The sequence below is a fragment of the Schistocerca cancellata genome, chromosome 3 (assembly GCF_023864275.1).
Source record: "Schistocerca cancellata isolate TAMUIC-IGC-003103 chromosome 3, iqSchCanc2.1, whole genome shotgun sequence".
NCBI classification, from domain to species: Eukaryota; Metazoa; Arthropoda; class Insecta; order Orthoptera; family Acrididae; genus Schistocerca; species Schistocerca cancellata.
The window spans coordinates 431,279,017-431,296,148 of record NC_064628.1 but is presented as its reverse complement, the minus strand read 5'-3'; the positions used below and the strand labels follow the sequence as shown (position 1 = coordinate 431,296,148).

The 17,132-nt window shown below is 44.3% G+C and overlaps 1 protein-coding gene across 1 annotated transcript in view; it reads right to left on the bottom strand.

Annotated features, from left to right (window-relative positions):
• LOC126176735 (metabotropic glutamate receptor 4-like) overlaps positions 1-17,132 on the bottom strand; it is an 848,202-nt gene that overhangs the window by 43,883 nt on the left and 787,187 nt on the right. The window contains exon 12 of the mRNA XM_049923904.1: positions 882-1,087. Within this exon, the coding sequence (XP_049779861.1) occupies positions 882-1,087 (206 nt within the window). The remainder of the gene's footprint in view (positions 1-881; positions 1,088-17,132) is intronic.

The following is a 17,132-nucleotide window of genomic DNA, read 5'->3' as shown; positions in this document are numbered from 1 at the left end:
ACAAACATTGTACTATGAGATGGACCTGATCAGGCAAAATGGCCACAAAATCCTAGGCAGTAATTCGATTTCTCAAAGTAACAGCGGGCCACATGGAATATCAGAATACGACAGTCGAAATCATCACCAAATCCGCCCCGTGGGATGTAAACTTGGTCGGAAGTTGGAAACAGTGTGAAAAAAAGACTCATGCAACCAAATTTCTTTCTTTCTTTGCTCCATGGTCTAAGCTTTATGGCTTCTACACCACATTTGTTTTGGGCGTTTGCATCGCTGATGAATGGTTTTGGAACTCCAGCTCGCTTCTGGAGCTTCCTTCGTATGTTTTGGTGCTGGAAACGTTCACGAGTGTGATATTAAGTTCTGCAGTGACTTTGACAGCTGTCGTCCCCTGGGTTTTGGTCACTAGTTCCTTCAACGACCTTCTGTCAGGATCACTCAACACATGCTTTCGTCCGCGTTCTAACTTAACGGATGACTCTTTCCACTTTCCCCGTATGCCATATAAATCTTCGATCGGTTCCTCTTGAAGAAACACCGAACATTTCGGCGATCTTTGGTACGGAAGCACCAACCATACTAGGATCAACAGTTTTCCCACATTCATATGCGCTTGGCTCTTACGCAATGCTCTCAAAACTACGCAGAACACTATTCAGACCATGACTGACACTTGTAACCTATTGAGGATATTTCACAGTTGCCGTTCGTGGTCAAGTGCAACAGCGCAACTTGCAGGCTTTGCCAGAATCTGCATTTTATGTTCAAGCACGCATCTCTCGCATTGTTACCGTATTTTTATCCAACCCCTGACACTACATAAAGGTAGTCTTATAGTGGCATATATCTACAGAATTACGGATAATGGGTGGTGCCCTTACCGGCATCATGCTCTGGCGAACGTTGCGCTCAGGGTGCACGATGATAATGTAGAGTTTAGGCGAGAAGAGGCAGGCAAGCGTGACGCTAGCCGACAAGCTGATGGTGACGGACATGCTGGTGATGCGCAGCGGCACGTGGCTGCTGGTGCCGAAGTAGAGCGGCACAAACGCCAGCCAGATCACGCACGTCGTGTACATTGTGAAACCTGGAACAAAAGACCCACATACACAACGGCCGGAACACACAGGTCCACATACACAACAGGTATCTGTTTATAGATATGTGGTAATGCGCAACGGTTGGGGACCTGAATACAGCGACCAGAATGCCAACCAGGTTACGAGCATCATTCGTTTTGTGAAGCCTGGGACGCAAAAATCCAAGTACAAAAGCGTTCTGTGGCGACACATACAAGTATGCCGGCGACAGGCAGCAGCAAGTGACTGCTAATTCCGAAGCCTAGTGGCACAAATGAGAGTCAGATAACACATGCCGTGTAGCCGGTGCGGCAGTGAAACGGGCTATTTTGAAACCTCCCCAACGATACAACGTGAATTTACATTGCTTGCAATTTAAAATGTCCATCACTTGAAAATGACGTCATGTAGGCAGCCGCCATTTTCATTCACACACTTTGAAAGACTTTTACGGAAGTTGGACGTCACATCTTGCAGGATTGGCACTGGGATTCGATTAACTTCATCTCTGATTTGACCGTTCAGCTCCTGGATGGTGTGTGGTGGGCCACGCCGGAAGATCTGAGATTTCAAATGAACCAAAGGAAGAAATCACACGCTGAAAGGTTAGCGGATCTTGGAGGTTAGGAAATTTCCCCCGTTCTTGGAGATGAGATTGTCAGGAAAGATGTTCTGTAGCGCGTTAATAGAATGGCACTATCTTTCTGGAAGAATGTGTTTGCATTTACAGGAATATCAGCGACCTGTCGCACTTGTCATTAGACGAACATAACGTTCTGTATTAACAGTAACAGATTGCGGCCATCGTCTTAAAAAAAGGCCTTATGATCCCGGGCGATGATATGCAGCAACGCACTACCGCTCTCTGACTGAAGTGATGTTTCATGAAGAATTTTGGGATTTTCACGTGCCACAATCTAAAGTTTTGCTTGTGAACAAAGTCTGAAACTTAAAAATTGATCTTATCGCTCATAATCAGGCCCAGGTTATCGTTCACGAATTCCATCAATTCCCACTTTAAAGTGTAACCTCTTTGGAGGTCACCCACATTCCGTTTTCGCATTACCAGAATTTTTTATGGGTGGTGTCACAGTTCCTTGTGAAATAATTCGCTGTACTTGCGCTCCGATGTGTCAAGTTGCAGCGCGTGCTTGTATGCATTACGCCTGGGACTTTGGCTGAAGTCTTCTTCCACTCTTGCAACAGTCTCTGGTGTGCACGCGGATTTTGCATTTCCACTTCTATTTCGCACCGTAGCACCCGTTTGCATAAATTTCTGTACCCTCAATTTAGCATGTGCCGATGGGACTGGGGAATTGCGTGCGACATTGTAATGAGAACGAAATACATGCTACGCGGCCACGTATCTGACGTTGTTTTTGTAAATAGGATGTACCGACGCGGCTGGGGAAATGGTGCAGCCGGCCGAAGTGGCCGAGCGGTTAAAGGCGCTACAGTCTGGAACCGCACGACCGCTACGGTCGCAGGTTCGAATCCTGCCTTGGGCATGGATGTGTGTGATGTCCTTAGGTTAGTTAGGTTTAAGTAGTTCTAAGTTCTAGGGGACTTATGACCACAGCAGTTGAGTCCCATAGTGCTCAGAGCCATTTGAACCATTTTTTTGAAATGGTGCATGATTGTAATGAGAACGAAATACATGCTACGTGGCCACGTATCTGTCATTGTTTTTGTAAAACATCTTCACGGGAAACTTGCATTGTTCACCAGTCCACGACACCATCTCGACTGAACATCACTATCAGGCAGGGTGTATGGCTAAGGTTAGTTGTGCTGATTACTAACGCATGTTCTATTTACAGGGTTGCTTAATCATCTGTTTCACTGCCGCACGTGTTAGATTTTGAAACCTGCAACACCAAGAACCACTACGATAATACGCCTGTGTCGATGGATACGTTGGTGATACGCAGTGGAGTATGGTTAACAGCACCAAACTACAGTAGCTTGGAGGTAAGGTAGGTGACATATTTCATGTACGCTATTAAGCCTGTAAGATGTTCAGAACACTTAAAATCAGCTCTCTCGTCAATCGTTTTCAAAAATGGTTCAAATGGCTCTGAGCACTATGGGACTTAACATCTGTGGTCATCAGTCCCCTAGAACTTAGAACTACTTAAACCGAACTAACCTAAGGACATCACACACATCCATGCCCAAGGCAGGATTCGAATCTGCGACCGTAGCAGTCACGCGGTTCCAGACTGAAGCGCCTAGAACCGCACGGCCACACCGGCCGGTCAATCGTTTTCGCCAGAGCCACAAAACAATAATCAAAATAATGCTCATTCCGTGAAGTTCAGAGTGCTGAGCCCAGAAACAACGATAATTCATTAGCGAATGTCAACCCCTGTGCCCAAACGGATCATTAAAACTTGTATCACTTCCAACGTCTACACACAGTTCCACCTAGAGTTGTACTATAATTTTCTGCGTGCTACTGTGGAGGAATGTGTACCCTTCAAGGACTGTTCAGTAGCACCAGGGTATTATATATATATATATATATATATATATATATATATATAGGGGTTTTAGTGATTCATTTGTCACCATTATCAGCGATCAGATGGGGCTCAGTAGGCCTGTCTGTTCACTTTCTGTTTTAACTCTGCTGGTAGTAAGTGTGCTAGGTTTAGAGGTGAAGAGTGTTTGCAATATTGATTCTAGAGTACAACCATACCCCACCGACGAGTACGTACTCCTGTTGAACATCTTCAGCCATTTGAATGGTGTTGTGCTATGGTTCTGCGGGGTGCTGAATGGCCGTACCGACGAGTTGCTGCATATGTTGGGGTTCAATGTACTGAAGTGTGTAGCTGCTTTCAACAGTGCCCTGTGGAACATTCCCTCTCCTGTAGTCCAGATCCAGGCATCCGCACAGTACAGACACACGTCATGTTCGATGGATTGTGCGAGCGGCGGTGGGCGAACGATCATCATCTAGGAACGAAATACGGGATTATGATGCAGCAGCCGTGTCATCACGGACCACTGGGAACAGTCTGCTTGCAGCAGGATTAAGATCACGTTTTCCTCTAATAAGGCTACCACTGACAACACGACACTGCCAAGCCAGGCTGCTCTGGTGACGTGAAAGAGTTGACTGGAGAGTGAAATAGCGCTCTGTTGTCCTCACTGATGAGAGTGTGTTATTACTGAATGACTGTGAGTGATGTACGTACAAGTGTATGGCGTATATCTGGTGAGCTGCCTATTCGAGGGTGCATTTTGCCACGAATGTAGGGGGGGGGGGGGTTGGGCAGGGGGGGGGGTTGGAGGGACATCAGTTATAACACGCGGTCACATGTGGTGTTTCTGCTTGGTAAAATAACCATTGCCCATGACATTGCACTCGCTATTATCTACGTGCTACTGCCATTTGTTCTACAGGAAGGTAATGTACTTTTTTAGGAGGACAGTCCAAGTTTACATAGAGTTGCTGCAAGGCGAAGGGCTTCCCGATGTGTACAACAACTGATCTAGCCACTAAGATCACTAGATCTTTCCGCAAATGAACACTTCTGGGACTTCATGAAGCGAGAACTTACTGATTCTACAGGACCTGCAAGAATCATTGCCTAATTGCAACAAAAGACGCAAGATGCTTGGGACAGTCCGTTGCAGGATGCCATTCGGCATCTATGTGGTCGTTTGCGTGCTAGAGTACAGGCCAGCGTTGCTACCAGAGAGGGGACACTGTATATTGATGCGACTGTTTGGGCTTGTTTCACTTGGTCTGACTATGTTACCATATACTCCTTCAGCCACGAACTACCTGTCGCCTCACTTGACAATGAAATGACCTTGTCTTTGATGATACCACATTTTTTTCCGGTAGTGTATGTATGCTTCTAGGAGAAAAGTGGTACGTTTGAGCAAAGTGTTGAACGGCAAGTTGATAAAAATCTGTTTCCAAATATGTAATTGAATGCCAGTCAGAGTGAAAAGATAACTAAATGATATCCTGCAATCTAAGGGCAACACTTCTTTGCAAAGACTGTAGAGGACATTGTTCTTGGTTGACATGTGGAGAGTTCACAGGATGAATCGTCTTCAGATGGAGTAATACATCGTCCGTTCAAAAAATTCCGAGACTGTTTTGAATTCTGGCGTACAAGCCATGTCAGCGCTATAACTACTGTGGCAGCTTGAACTAGCAACTGTCAAAGGCAGATGTGGATTCGACCTGTCAGTTGCGAGCGGGTTTTGTTAAGCAGTGGACGTGTAGCCGTTGCTACAAAGGAGCAAAATCTCTAAATCAAGTGTTCAAAATACTCTACAGAATGTTTTGCAGAAGAGAAAAATGCAAGCAAAGTTTGTTCCGCACACCTTGACTCCCTTGAAAAACAGTGAGTCATGGACGCCTGTGTGACTCGAGTGAAATGCAAAGCGCGGACTATTCCTCGCTGAAAAAAAAAATTCGTGGTTGACGAGACGTGCTGTTATCAGTACGAACCTACCACAAAGCGACAAAGTGCGGAAATTTGCATGAGATATCAACGCTTTGACGATATAAGCGACATTTAAGCCAATGTGACATGCTAGTTGTACAACATCCCAAAAAAGGACTTTTCTGCCGGTTTCACAGGGCTGTATAAACGTTCTGTGCTCTGTACAAAGTACGGGGAGATTGTGTAGAGCTCCTCAAACATTAAAACAACCATCTTAACTTTTCTCCATTTTTTTATTATTCCGGTCTCGAAACTTTTTAGAGTGGTAGGGTACGTATTGCCGACTGCAGCTATAAATTACTGCAACCAATCATAATTATTAGTTGCTCTCTGTCACACGTTAATACGTAATTTGTTGGGCATGTAGATGATTTTTTTTGTTTTGTTTTTGTAACAGGAGCTGAGAGACAACGCCTACAGATGTACAATCTGCTGTAACTTACGTTATGATGTTGACAAGCAACGTTACATGATAAAAAAGCAGTAGAAGTGAAGTGGATTCAAAAAGATTTCACGCCCAGTGATGTCATGAGGCAAATGGGGGTGCCGTAATTATAAAACCTGCAGAGTGAATTCATGGAAAAACGAGTGGGTAGCTGTGTAAACGATGGCAGGGTATATGCATTCCTCCCCAACGTTATGGAGTGACTGAGGATGAAACATGTCAATTCCAGCCGGGGTGTGGTTCGGTTATTAACTGACCATGGGCCATACCCCACTCATTTATTGCGCGTAAATCTCGGTCAGGCGGCTGAGAGAGAGAGAGAGAGAGAGAGAGAGAGAGAGGGGGGGGGGACCCCTGAACACGTACTTCTGCACTCTGACCGTTCGTCGTAGAAAACACGACTAGGCCAGCCACACGACGACATCACACTATCAGATATTGTGGGCAGATCTCAACGACTGTGCAGACAGTGTTCTAGACTCTGCATAAAGAGCACTTACAGCGACGAGAGTACAGGAAGCAACTAGCACAAGCAACATACAGTTCTAAAGACAGTAGCGAGACAGATGATAGTGGTAGTCGTAGCAGATGGGATGACAGCGGCAGAGGCGAAGACAGGCAAACATACTCGTAGAATAAGGACAAGGCGAGAGACTCAAAGTATTGCTGAGGCACTCCTTCCTGGACAGCATCGGTGGTGGCGTTCTGTAAATCTGTACGCCTGTCTATCTTCTTAATTTTCTATCTTCTTAGTATATAAATTATTAATTTTAAGTATCACGTTTCCTAATTAGTTTTAAGTTTAGAAGTATTTAACGTTTCAAGATTGTTGAACTTCGTTAAAATAAGAAGAAATCAAATAAGATTCATATTCTCTAAATGTTCAATATTGTATTGTGAAAACACGACCTGTATTAGTAACTAGATGGCAAGTAATATTTAAATGGCAACAAATAAAATAGAAAAAAAACAAATATTAGAATCCTCAAAAGGTCTGTGTACACCATTTGCAATGTAAATTGGAGTTGGCGGTACAAATTTTCTTCATGAATAGCAAAGAGAATTTGGCAGTGAAATACGATCAGTAGCTGTCTACTACATCATGACCAGTTTCCACCCGCGTCGAGCTGCTCATATCCCATGACCTCACACGACTACAGCATAGTCCATCGTCTTTTAAATAATTGTATCATGTCGAGTCCTCTGCGCCAGTACTACGAAATCGACATCGAATCATGTTTCACAATACGTTAGACGAACAAGCGGCTTTTGCGACATCATAAAAAAGCTGTTTAAATTAAAATAGCATATAACAGATGAGTTCCCCTAGCTCGTTAATATTTAACGATCGTCATTTCTGTATGGCACCATAAGCTGCTAATAAAGCAGCTATTACTTGCTACCTATTTCAATCTAGCTGATAATCACGAGACAGCATAAAAGTTGTTATTGCAGCCTATATGGCATTATCGCTGCTGTGGCGTCACAATAAAAATAAAATTATTGTGACCCTTCTTATAATCTTATTTTCATTTCTTACGTCACACAAGTAGTGTCGCCATATAGGCTTCTGTTACAGGTTTTATGTTTTCCGACGAGGATCAGATTGAAGTGGGAAGAAAATAAATATTTGTTTACTAGAAAATCATGGTATTATGTGAAATGTCCTTAGTTAACCGAGTAACAGCCCTCAATCAAGGAGATGAACTACGGCTGTGAATGGCATGGAACCCAAGCACTGAGAGGCTGAAATGGACCTGACAATAAGACATCACGACGTCGAGAATGCTAGATTGCATATGTAGGAATGTTGTCGTTAGCCACGCGAAAGCCAATAGTTACTACTCTACAATGCCCAGGATAACTCGGACCGCAAGTTCGCAGTTCGCAGTGTAAGAACTACATGATGCGCGTAGAAGCAAGTGAGTATTTATCAAACCGTACTGAAGCGGTGAAAAGGGGTGAAAATCTCTTCTGAACAGCTGACTGCAAGACATCCCCGATGTGCTCAATAATGTTCATGTTTGAGGAGTTTGGTGGCACTTTTAAACAATAATCTGTTAATTTGCTATCACCTAAACCGTTACGACTCTTGACAATTCAATCTCGGAAACTTTTAAAGTAGAGAATACATTCCTTGGATTTTTCCGTTCAGAATGGTTCAAATGGCTGTAAGCACTATGGGACTTAACATCTGAGATCATCAGTCCCCTAGACTTAGAACTACTTAAACCCAACTAATCTAAGGACGTCACACACATCCATGCCCGAGGCAGGATTCGAACCTGCGACCGTAGCAGCAGCGAGGTTCCGGACTGAGGCGCCTAGAACCGCTCAGCTGCAGCGGTCGGCCTGTTCAGAATGTATCAATGCATATTATGAGTTTACTCCTTAATTGTACCTCAAGCTATGCGATTAATCAACAATGCAGAAACTACGGTTGCTTGCCTATTCATGCTTTTAAACAGAGAGGCATGGCAAAACAAAACAAAACGAAAACCTACACTGAAGAGCCAGGTAAACTGGTACACCTGCCTAATATCGTGTAGGCCCCCTCCCCAAGGCCGGCCGCGGTGGTCTCGCGGTTCTAGGCGCTCAGTTCGGAGCCGCGCGACTGCTACGGTCGCAGGTTCGAATCCTGCCTCGGGCATGGATGTGTGTGATGTCCTTAGGTTAGTTAAGTTTAATTAGTTCTAAGTTCTAGGGGACTGATGACCACAGATGTTAAGTCCCATAGTGCTCAGAGCCATTTGAACCATTTTGAACCCTCCCCACGAGCACGAAGAAGCGCCGCAACACGACGTCGCATGGACTCGACTAATGTCTGAAGTAGTGCAGGAGGGAACTGACACCATGAATCCTGCAAGGCTGTCCGTAAATCTGTAAGAGTACGAGGGGGTGAAAATCTCTTCTGAACAGCACGCTGCAAGGCATCCCAGATATGATCAACAATGTTCATATTTGAGAGGTTTGGTGGCCAGCCAGAGGAAGTGTTTAAACGCAGAAAAGTTTTTCTGGAGCCACTCAGCAGCAATTCTGGATGTGTGGGGTATCAAATTGTCCTGCTGGAATTGACCAAGTCCGTCGGAATGCACAATGAACTCGAACGGATGCAGGTGATCAGACAGCGTGCTTACGTTCGTGTTACCTGTCAGAGTCGTATCTAGACGCATAATTTCAACTGCACATGCCCCACAGAGCCTACCAGGTTGAACAGTACCTTCCTGACATGCAGGGTCCATAGGTTCATGAGGTTGTCCCGATACACATAAGAGTCCATCCGCTCGATACAATTTGAAAGACGACTTGTCCGACCAGGCGTCATGTTTCCAATCATCAAAAGTCCGATGTCGGTGTTGCGGGCCCGAGCGGGGTGTAAGGCTTTGTGTCGTGCAAGGGTACACGAGTGGGCCTTCGGCTCCGAAAGCCCATATTGAAGATGTTTCATTGTTTATGGCCCAGAGTTGAAATATGCAGCAGTTTGCGGAAGCGTTGCTCTTCTGTCACCTTGAATGATTCTCTTCAGTCATCTTTGGGCCCCTTCTTGGTGGATCTTTTTCCGGCCGCAGCGATTTCGGAGATTTGATGTTTCACCGGATTCCTGATATTCACGGTACACTAGTGAAATGGTCCTACGGGAAAATCCTCACTTCATCGTTACCTCGGAGATGCTGTGTCCCATCGCTTGTGCGCAGACTATAACACCACGTTGAAACTCACTTGATAACCTTTCATTGTAGCTGCAGTAACCGATCTAACAACTGCGCCAGACACTTGTTGCCTTGTATGGGCGTTGTCAACCGCAGAGCCGTAGTTTACCTGTTTACATATGTCTGTACTTTAATACGCATGCCTTTACCAGTTTCTTTGGCGCTTCAGTGTGTAACTTGTTTTCCAATGAAGCTAATGACCTCTCCGCATTTTGTCCGCAGCTCGTGGTCGTGCGCGTTCTCGCTTCCCACGCCCGGGTTCCCGGGTTCGATTCCCGGCGGGGTCAGGGATTTTCTCTGCCTCGTGATGACTGGGTGTTGTGTGATGCCCTTAGGTTAGTTAGGCTTAAGTAGTTCTAAGTTCTACGGGACTGATGACCATAGCTGTTAAGTCCCACAGTGCTCAGAGACATTTGAACCATTTGAATCTCCGCATTTTTCATTATCTGTACATGCAAACTGGATTATACCTGTTTTATCCAACATGGGCTCTACCGTGGGATGCGGACTCCCGATATAACTGACAAGTATTAAAATTTCCGCGTCAGTATTGATGTTTTTACTGATCCGCTATGCTTTTCGAAGATGACACCATTATAGGGCAGCCTGTTCTTAGTGCGAACCTAGTAAATTTTTTGGAGTAGCATGCGAGGAGGCCTTGAGGTTTTCTTGCGTTTTGTACTGATGATAATGATCTAAGGTAGCCATATTATTTGACTGTTGTCACATTTTTTCAGTTTAAAGAACGCCATCACGAAACTACCAAAAGCTGCTGTAATGTGTCTTTATTAACTAGAACTTGTTTATCGAACGTTTGCTGTACGAACTGATGTAATCTTGGCATTTTCTTTATTTTGTCAATTAACAAACCTGCATTTTGTAATTCCTTTTAGTGTGGACTACACGAAGAGACTGCGTTGTGTCTATACGTGTAGGACTTATACTCTTAGAAACCACACTGATGGAAAAAATCCCAGCACCAAGAAGGAGTTGTGCGAGATAAACGAAAGTTGGTAGGCGTGTTTCAACATTTGTAATTTGACGTCTATTCAAATTTCGCATCAGTCGCATGAAAGCGACTCTAGCAGCGCCACTATGAGGATGCATAACAGATTTGTTTTAAATAAGCGCTGTAACGGTCGTGAGCATCAGTTAGCTTTGAGCTTGGGTTTAGTGAGTCGATGTTAGACAAGAATACCTTTAAAACGACAAAGCAGCAATTATCAGCAGCAAACTGAGTATGAACGAGATCGTGTAACAAGGCTAAGATAAGCTGTGTTCCGAACGGCCACGTTGCACTACCGAGACGGAAGACCGTTGTGTTCGGTGCGTGCTTGTGGCGCATCGTACTCTATCTGCAGCAGCAATTGCAATAGTAGTTGGCATTACAGCGACACAACGAACTGTTACAAATCGGTTGTTTCAATAACCATTCTGAGCCAGATGCCCTGTAGCGTTATTTCCACTAACCCAAACCACCGCCTTTCGCGACTTCAGTGGTGTCAAGCGAGAATTCCTTGGAGTCAGAGTCGAGATCTGTTGTGTTTCCTGATGAAAGCAGGTTCTACCTCGGTGCCAGTGTGTGTTGGTTAGGAAGAGGTTTAGTGACTCCTACAACCAGCCTCTCTGCGGCCTAGACACAATGGACCTACACCTGATGTTATGGCCTGGGTAGCGATTTCGTATAACAAGAAGAACACTCTCGTGGCTATCCCATGCACAGTGACTGGAAATTTCTATGTCAGTCTACGATTCAAGCTGTTGTGCTGCCATTCATGAACAGCATTCCAGGGGGTGTTTTCCAAATGGATAACGCTCGTCCACTTACCATTGTTGCAAGTGAACACTCTCAGCCGGCCGCGGTGGTCTAGCGGTTCTGGCGCTGCAGTCCGGAACCGCGGGACTGCTACGGTCGCAGGTTCGAATCCTGCCTCGGGCATGGGTGTGTGTGATGTCCTTAGGTTAGTTAGGTTTAAGTAGTTCTAAGTTCTAGGGGACTTATGACCTAAGATGTTGAGTCCCATAGTGCTCAGAGCCATTTGAAGCAACTGAACACTCTCTACAGAGTATGGACATGTTTGCCTTGACCTGCTCGATCACCAGATGTGTCGCTGGTCGAGCACGCAGCAGACATCATCGGACAACAACTCTAGTGTCGTCGACAACCAGCATTAACCGTCACTGTATTGACCAACCAAGTGCAACAGTGTTGGAATTCTGACCCACAAATTGACGTCTGGCACCTGAACAACACAATGCATGCACGTTTGGATTCAACATTCTGGTGGTTACACCGGTTATTAATGTACCAGGACTTCACTTTTGCAATGGTTTATCTCGCACTTAAATTCAAAGGAATCGTGCAATATGACCTAGACAAATACGTTCCGAGTAAGGTCTTAAGGGATGGGAAAGACCGACCATGGTTTTAATAGCTGTGGTAGAAAACTGCTACGTAAATGGAGAGAACTTCATCTCAGATTCACGAGAAGTAAAAATATAGCTGACAAACAAAAGGTGAACGATGCGAAAATGAGCGTAAGGACAGCAATGAGAAAGGCGTTCAGTGACTTTGAAAGTAAAACTTCGGTAACCAATCTGAGCAAAAATCCTTAGAGCTTATGATCGTATGTAAAATCAGTAAGTGACTCAAAATCATCTATTCATTCACTCAGTGAGCATACTTATACCGAGACGGAAGATAACAGAGAGAAGGCCGAAATAATGAATTCGGTCTTCCGAAATTATTTCACTGCGGAAGATGGTAACACGGTCCCTCCTTTCAATCACCGTACGACCGTCGAAATGGCACCGATTTCGGAATAGAAAGAAAACTACACTCGCTATAAGATTGTACATAAATAATGCGAAAGAAATTGCTTCTCTCCTAGCAGGAATTTATTGTAGATCGCTTGAGCACCGAAGTTTACCTAGAGACTGGAAGAAAGCGCAAATCGTCCCCATTTTTAAGAGAGGCCATAGAACAGATGCTCACAGTTACAGACCTATAATGCTGACGTCAGTCTGTTGTAGAATTATGGAACAAGTTTCATACTCAAGAATTATGCCGTTCTTGGAGAAGGAAGATTACCTCTATAAAAGCCAACTTGGATTCCGCAGACAGAGGCCCTGCGAAACTCAGCTCGCACTGTTCGTTCATGAGATACACAGCGGCATAGACAATGACGCTCAGGTTGATGACGTGTTCCTTGACTTCAGGAAGGCATTTGACACCGTCCCGCACTGCCCTTTTGTGAAGAAAAAAGACTAGCTTACTGAGTATCGGAGCAGTTTTGTGACTGGATTCAAGACTTCCTTGCAGACAGAACTCAATAAGCAGCTCTTAAAGGAACAAAATCGACAGATGTAAAGGTAATTTCCGGTATAGCCCAAGGACGTGTGGTTGGACTGTTACTGTTTACAACATAAATATTACGATCTGGTACAAAGCGTCGGATGCTCTCTGACTGTTTGCAGATGATGCGGTTGTATATAACAATGTAGCTACGCCACAAGATACCTAAATAAATGTAACATACTGCAATTACGTAGGCAAAGGAATCCACTACCGTATAGCTACACTATTGATGACAAACAGCTGGAAACAGTATCTGCCGTAAAATATTTAGGAGTAGGTATCCAGAACGACCTTAAGTGGAATGACCACATAACACAAATAGTGGGAAAATCGGATGCCAGACTCAGATTCATAGGAAGAATCTTAAGGAAATGTAACCCACCCGCGAATGAAGTGGCTTAAAAGGCGCTTGTTCGACCGATTCTTGAGTACTGTTCACCTGTCTGGGATCCCTACCAGATAGGGCTGATGGAAGAGATAGAAATGATCCAACGAAGATCGGCACGTTTCGTCACAGGATCGTTTAGTCGGCACGAGAGCGTTACGGAGATGCTCAATAAGCTCCACTGACCGACGCAACAAGAGAGGCGTTGTGCATAACGGAGAGATTTACTATTGAAATTCCGAGAGAGCGCTTTCAGGGAAGAGTCGGACGACATGTTACTTCCCCCCTCCACATATGTCACGCGTAATGACCATGAGAAAAAATGTCTAGAAAATTAGAGCCATTACAGAGGCTTACCGACAATCACTCTTTCCAAGAGCTATTTGCGAGTGAAACAAGGTTGCACGGCTCATTTAGGGGTATAAAAAGTACCCTCCACCACACATCATTAGGTGGCTTGAGGATTATGGTATGGATGTGGCTGTATTTTAAACCGTGATATTGCGATGTTAGTCACTTAACTATGTTATCTAGACAAATTTATTCCTGAAATTTTATTTCTCTACGTTAATTATTTCTTGGTGTTGGGATCTTTTCCCGTGAGTGTATTTGTGACCAAACGATTACACTAGTCTAATCTGCGCTCTAGCATGTGTATTTTTTTGCTTGACATGGTATATTCCGTTTCTTTTACTCATCGTCCGCGACCAAGGCCATATACACTGAAGAGCGAAAGAAACAAAGAAACCGATACACCTGCCTAATGTGTTGTAGACTCCCGCGAGCACTTAGAAGTGCCGCAAGACGACGTGGCATGAATCCTGCAGGGCTGTCCATCAATCCGTAAGAGTACGAGAGGGTGGCGATCTCTTCTGAAAAGCACGTTGCAAGGAATCCCAGATGTGCTCAATAATGTTCATATCTGGGGAGTTTGGTGGCTAGCGGAAGTGTTTAAACTGAGATATTTCATGGAGCCACTTTGTAGCAGTTCTGGACGTGTGGGGTATCGCATTGTCCTGCTGGAATTGCCCAAGTCGGTCGGAATGCATAATGTACATGAATGGATGCAGGTGCTTACGTACGTGTTACCTGTCAGAGTTGTATCTAGACGTACCAGTGATCTCATATCACTTCGACTGAAGCGCAATGTCGGTGTTGCGCTCCCAGGCGAGGCGTAAAACTTTGTATTGTGCAGTCATCAAGGTTACACTAGTGGGCCATCGGCTCCTAAAGGCCATATCGATGACGTTTCGTTGAATGGTTCGCACGCTGACACTTGTTGATGGCTCAGCGTTGAAATCTGCAGCAATCTGCGGGAGGGTTGCACTTCTGTCACCTTGAACGGTTCTCTTCAGTCATCTTTGGTCCCGTTCTTGCAAGATCTTTTTCCGGCCGCAGCGATGACTGAGATCTGATGTTTCACCATATTCCTGATATTCACGGTACACTCGTGAAATGGTCGTCTGGAAAATCCCCATGTCATCGCTACCTTGCTGTGCCCCAGCTATAGCACCACTTCAAACTCACTTGAATCTTGATAATCTGTCATTGTAGCAGCAGTAACCGATCTAACAACTGCGCCAGACACTTGTCTTGAATAGGTACTGGCAACAGCAGCGCCGTATTCTGCCTGTGTACATACGTCTGTATTTGAATACACATGGTTATACCAGTTTCTTTGGCGCTTCAGTATATGTTGTAAATTATGCTCTGATGAAATTACGCTCGATTACTATACACTGCCTGATAGGAAACGTTAAGCATCCAGAAGGGGAGGAGGGAACAAAGTGATACTTTACGAGTTCTGAGTGTATGTGATGTCATTTAAGTGATAACAAAATCGAGTCAAATTTTCAAGGATCTTGGCAGTATGAACCTGCTTATTAATATGTTGTTGGACCCCCTCGGAGAATTCCAAATCTAATCATTTACATACGCGCTCATGGTGTGGTAGTGTACTACATGACATTGACATCCGACCATGTCTTCTGGGTGGTTTACGTTTTTCTGTCAGGCAGCGTAACCTGTAAACACTATCGCTGCACTCCTATGAAGGGGAACTTCAGCTAATTCAGTTGTAATTTTATGATATGGTTTTGTTGTACAGTATGTTGAATGGAGTAATGCACTGTCAATTTATGCGCTAAGTGACTACCACGAAAATAGTGTTTTATCCATGCTGGATCATGTGAATCGCTAAGACATGGTGATGAAAGCAACCAGCCATAAATACTTTTATAATGATTGAGTGTAACGTCATAACACCCTTTCGGACTACGATGCCCATCTTCATATATTTAACTTCTTCAGTTAAGTTAATCTATTTGTCAGCAGCATGCCGTTCCCTCGTGCGCTGCACAAGAATATTTTAGTATTTGACACCACTTTGTAACTTGTTTGGATAACGAAAACTTGCTAATGAGCCGACATTTTTATTAAATATAAATTTCCAACAGTTGTATAAACTTACATACGAAACGCTGTCCACTGGAACGTAAGTAAGTGTACATCGCGAGTTAGCAGACATCTCCAAACCCGAGCCGACGTTATAGAAGACTTCGACCATACTTTCCTGTGTACAGCAGTTCAATGTATTTAGATTTTTTGTTCTTGTTAGTGCAGTTTTTGAAGGTAGTACTTGGATGACTGTAACTATTGTAGCAGGTAGTCATCCACATTTTGATGGTTTTGAAGCATTCGCAGATAGGTTTTATAGCATGGAAGACATCTGGGATATCAGGGACATCAGTGCTATTTCAAAAGAATCAATATGGAACATCAGCAGCATGAAAACCATACAAGGAGGAAAAGGACAATAAATGCTGGTGAGTATATTTGATTACAAGGAGGAAAAAGAAGATAAATGCTGATGAGTATTTTTACGAGGGTTGAAACTTTAATAGTGGCAACTATTTATTTACAGCTCTTAAAAATAGATATGTATTTCAAAGTTTTACTGACCGTCAAAGAAGACACCAGCATTGTGTATAACACGTTACCAGCGATGTGGAAGTCTTAGGATACTCTTAACAGTGCCAATTGTGTTGACAGTTCGAGCGGCGCGGTCTATTGCCCAACGAATATGTAGCAGTTCTGAAGCGAATGCCGTGAAGAGTTTCCTTCAGTTTAGAAATCGAGCTGAACTCACGAGGGCTTAAGTGAGGGGAGTTCAGTAGGTGGTATAGCGCTTAGCAGCCCCGTCAGTCAAACAAATCAGTAACAGCTTGCACTGTACGTGCTTGAACATTGTCCTGCAAAATGATGGTCAGGTCCTGCAGAAAGTGTCTAACTCCTGTCTCTATGCTGTTCATTTTTGGAACACAACCTACGACCAGGTTAGAGACAGAAGTGGTGACACTTTCTGCAGGAACTGAGATTATAAAAAAAAAAACTGCATCACTGAGAGAGCTGAAGCTATACCATATCTCGAGTTTAAGAAGTGTGTCGGGGACTGGAAAGCGATGGCATAAATGTCTGATGTGTAAAGAGAAATGTTTTGAAAGTGACGACTTTGATGGCTCTGAGCACTATGGGACTCAACTGCTGAGGTCATTAGTCCCCTAGAACTTAGAACTAGTTAAACCTAACTAACCTAAGGACATCACAAACATCCATGCCCGAGGCAGGATTCGAACCTGCGACCGTAGCGGTCTTGCGGTTCCAGACTGCAGCGCCTTTAACCG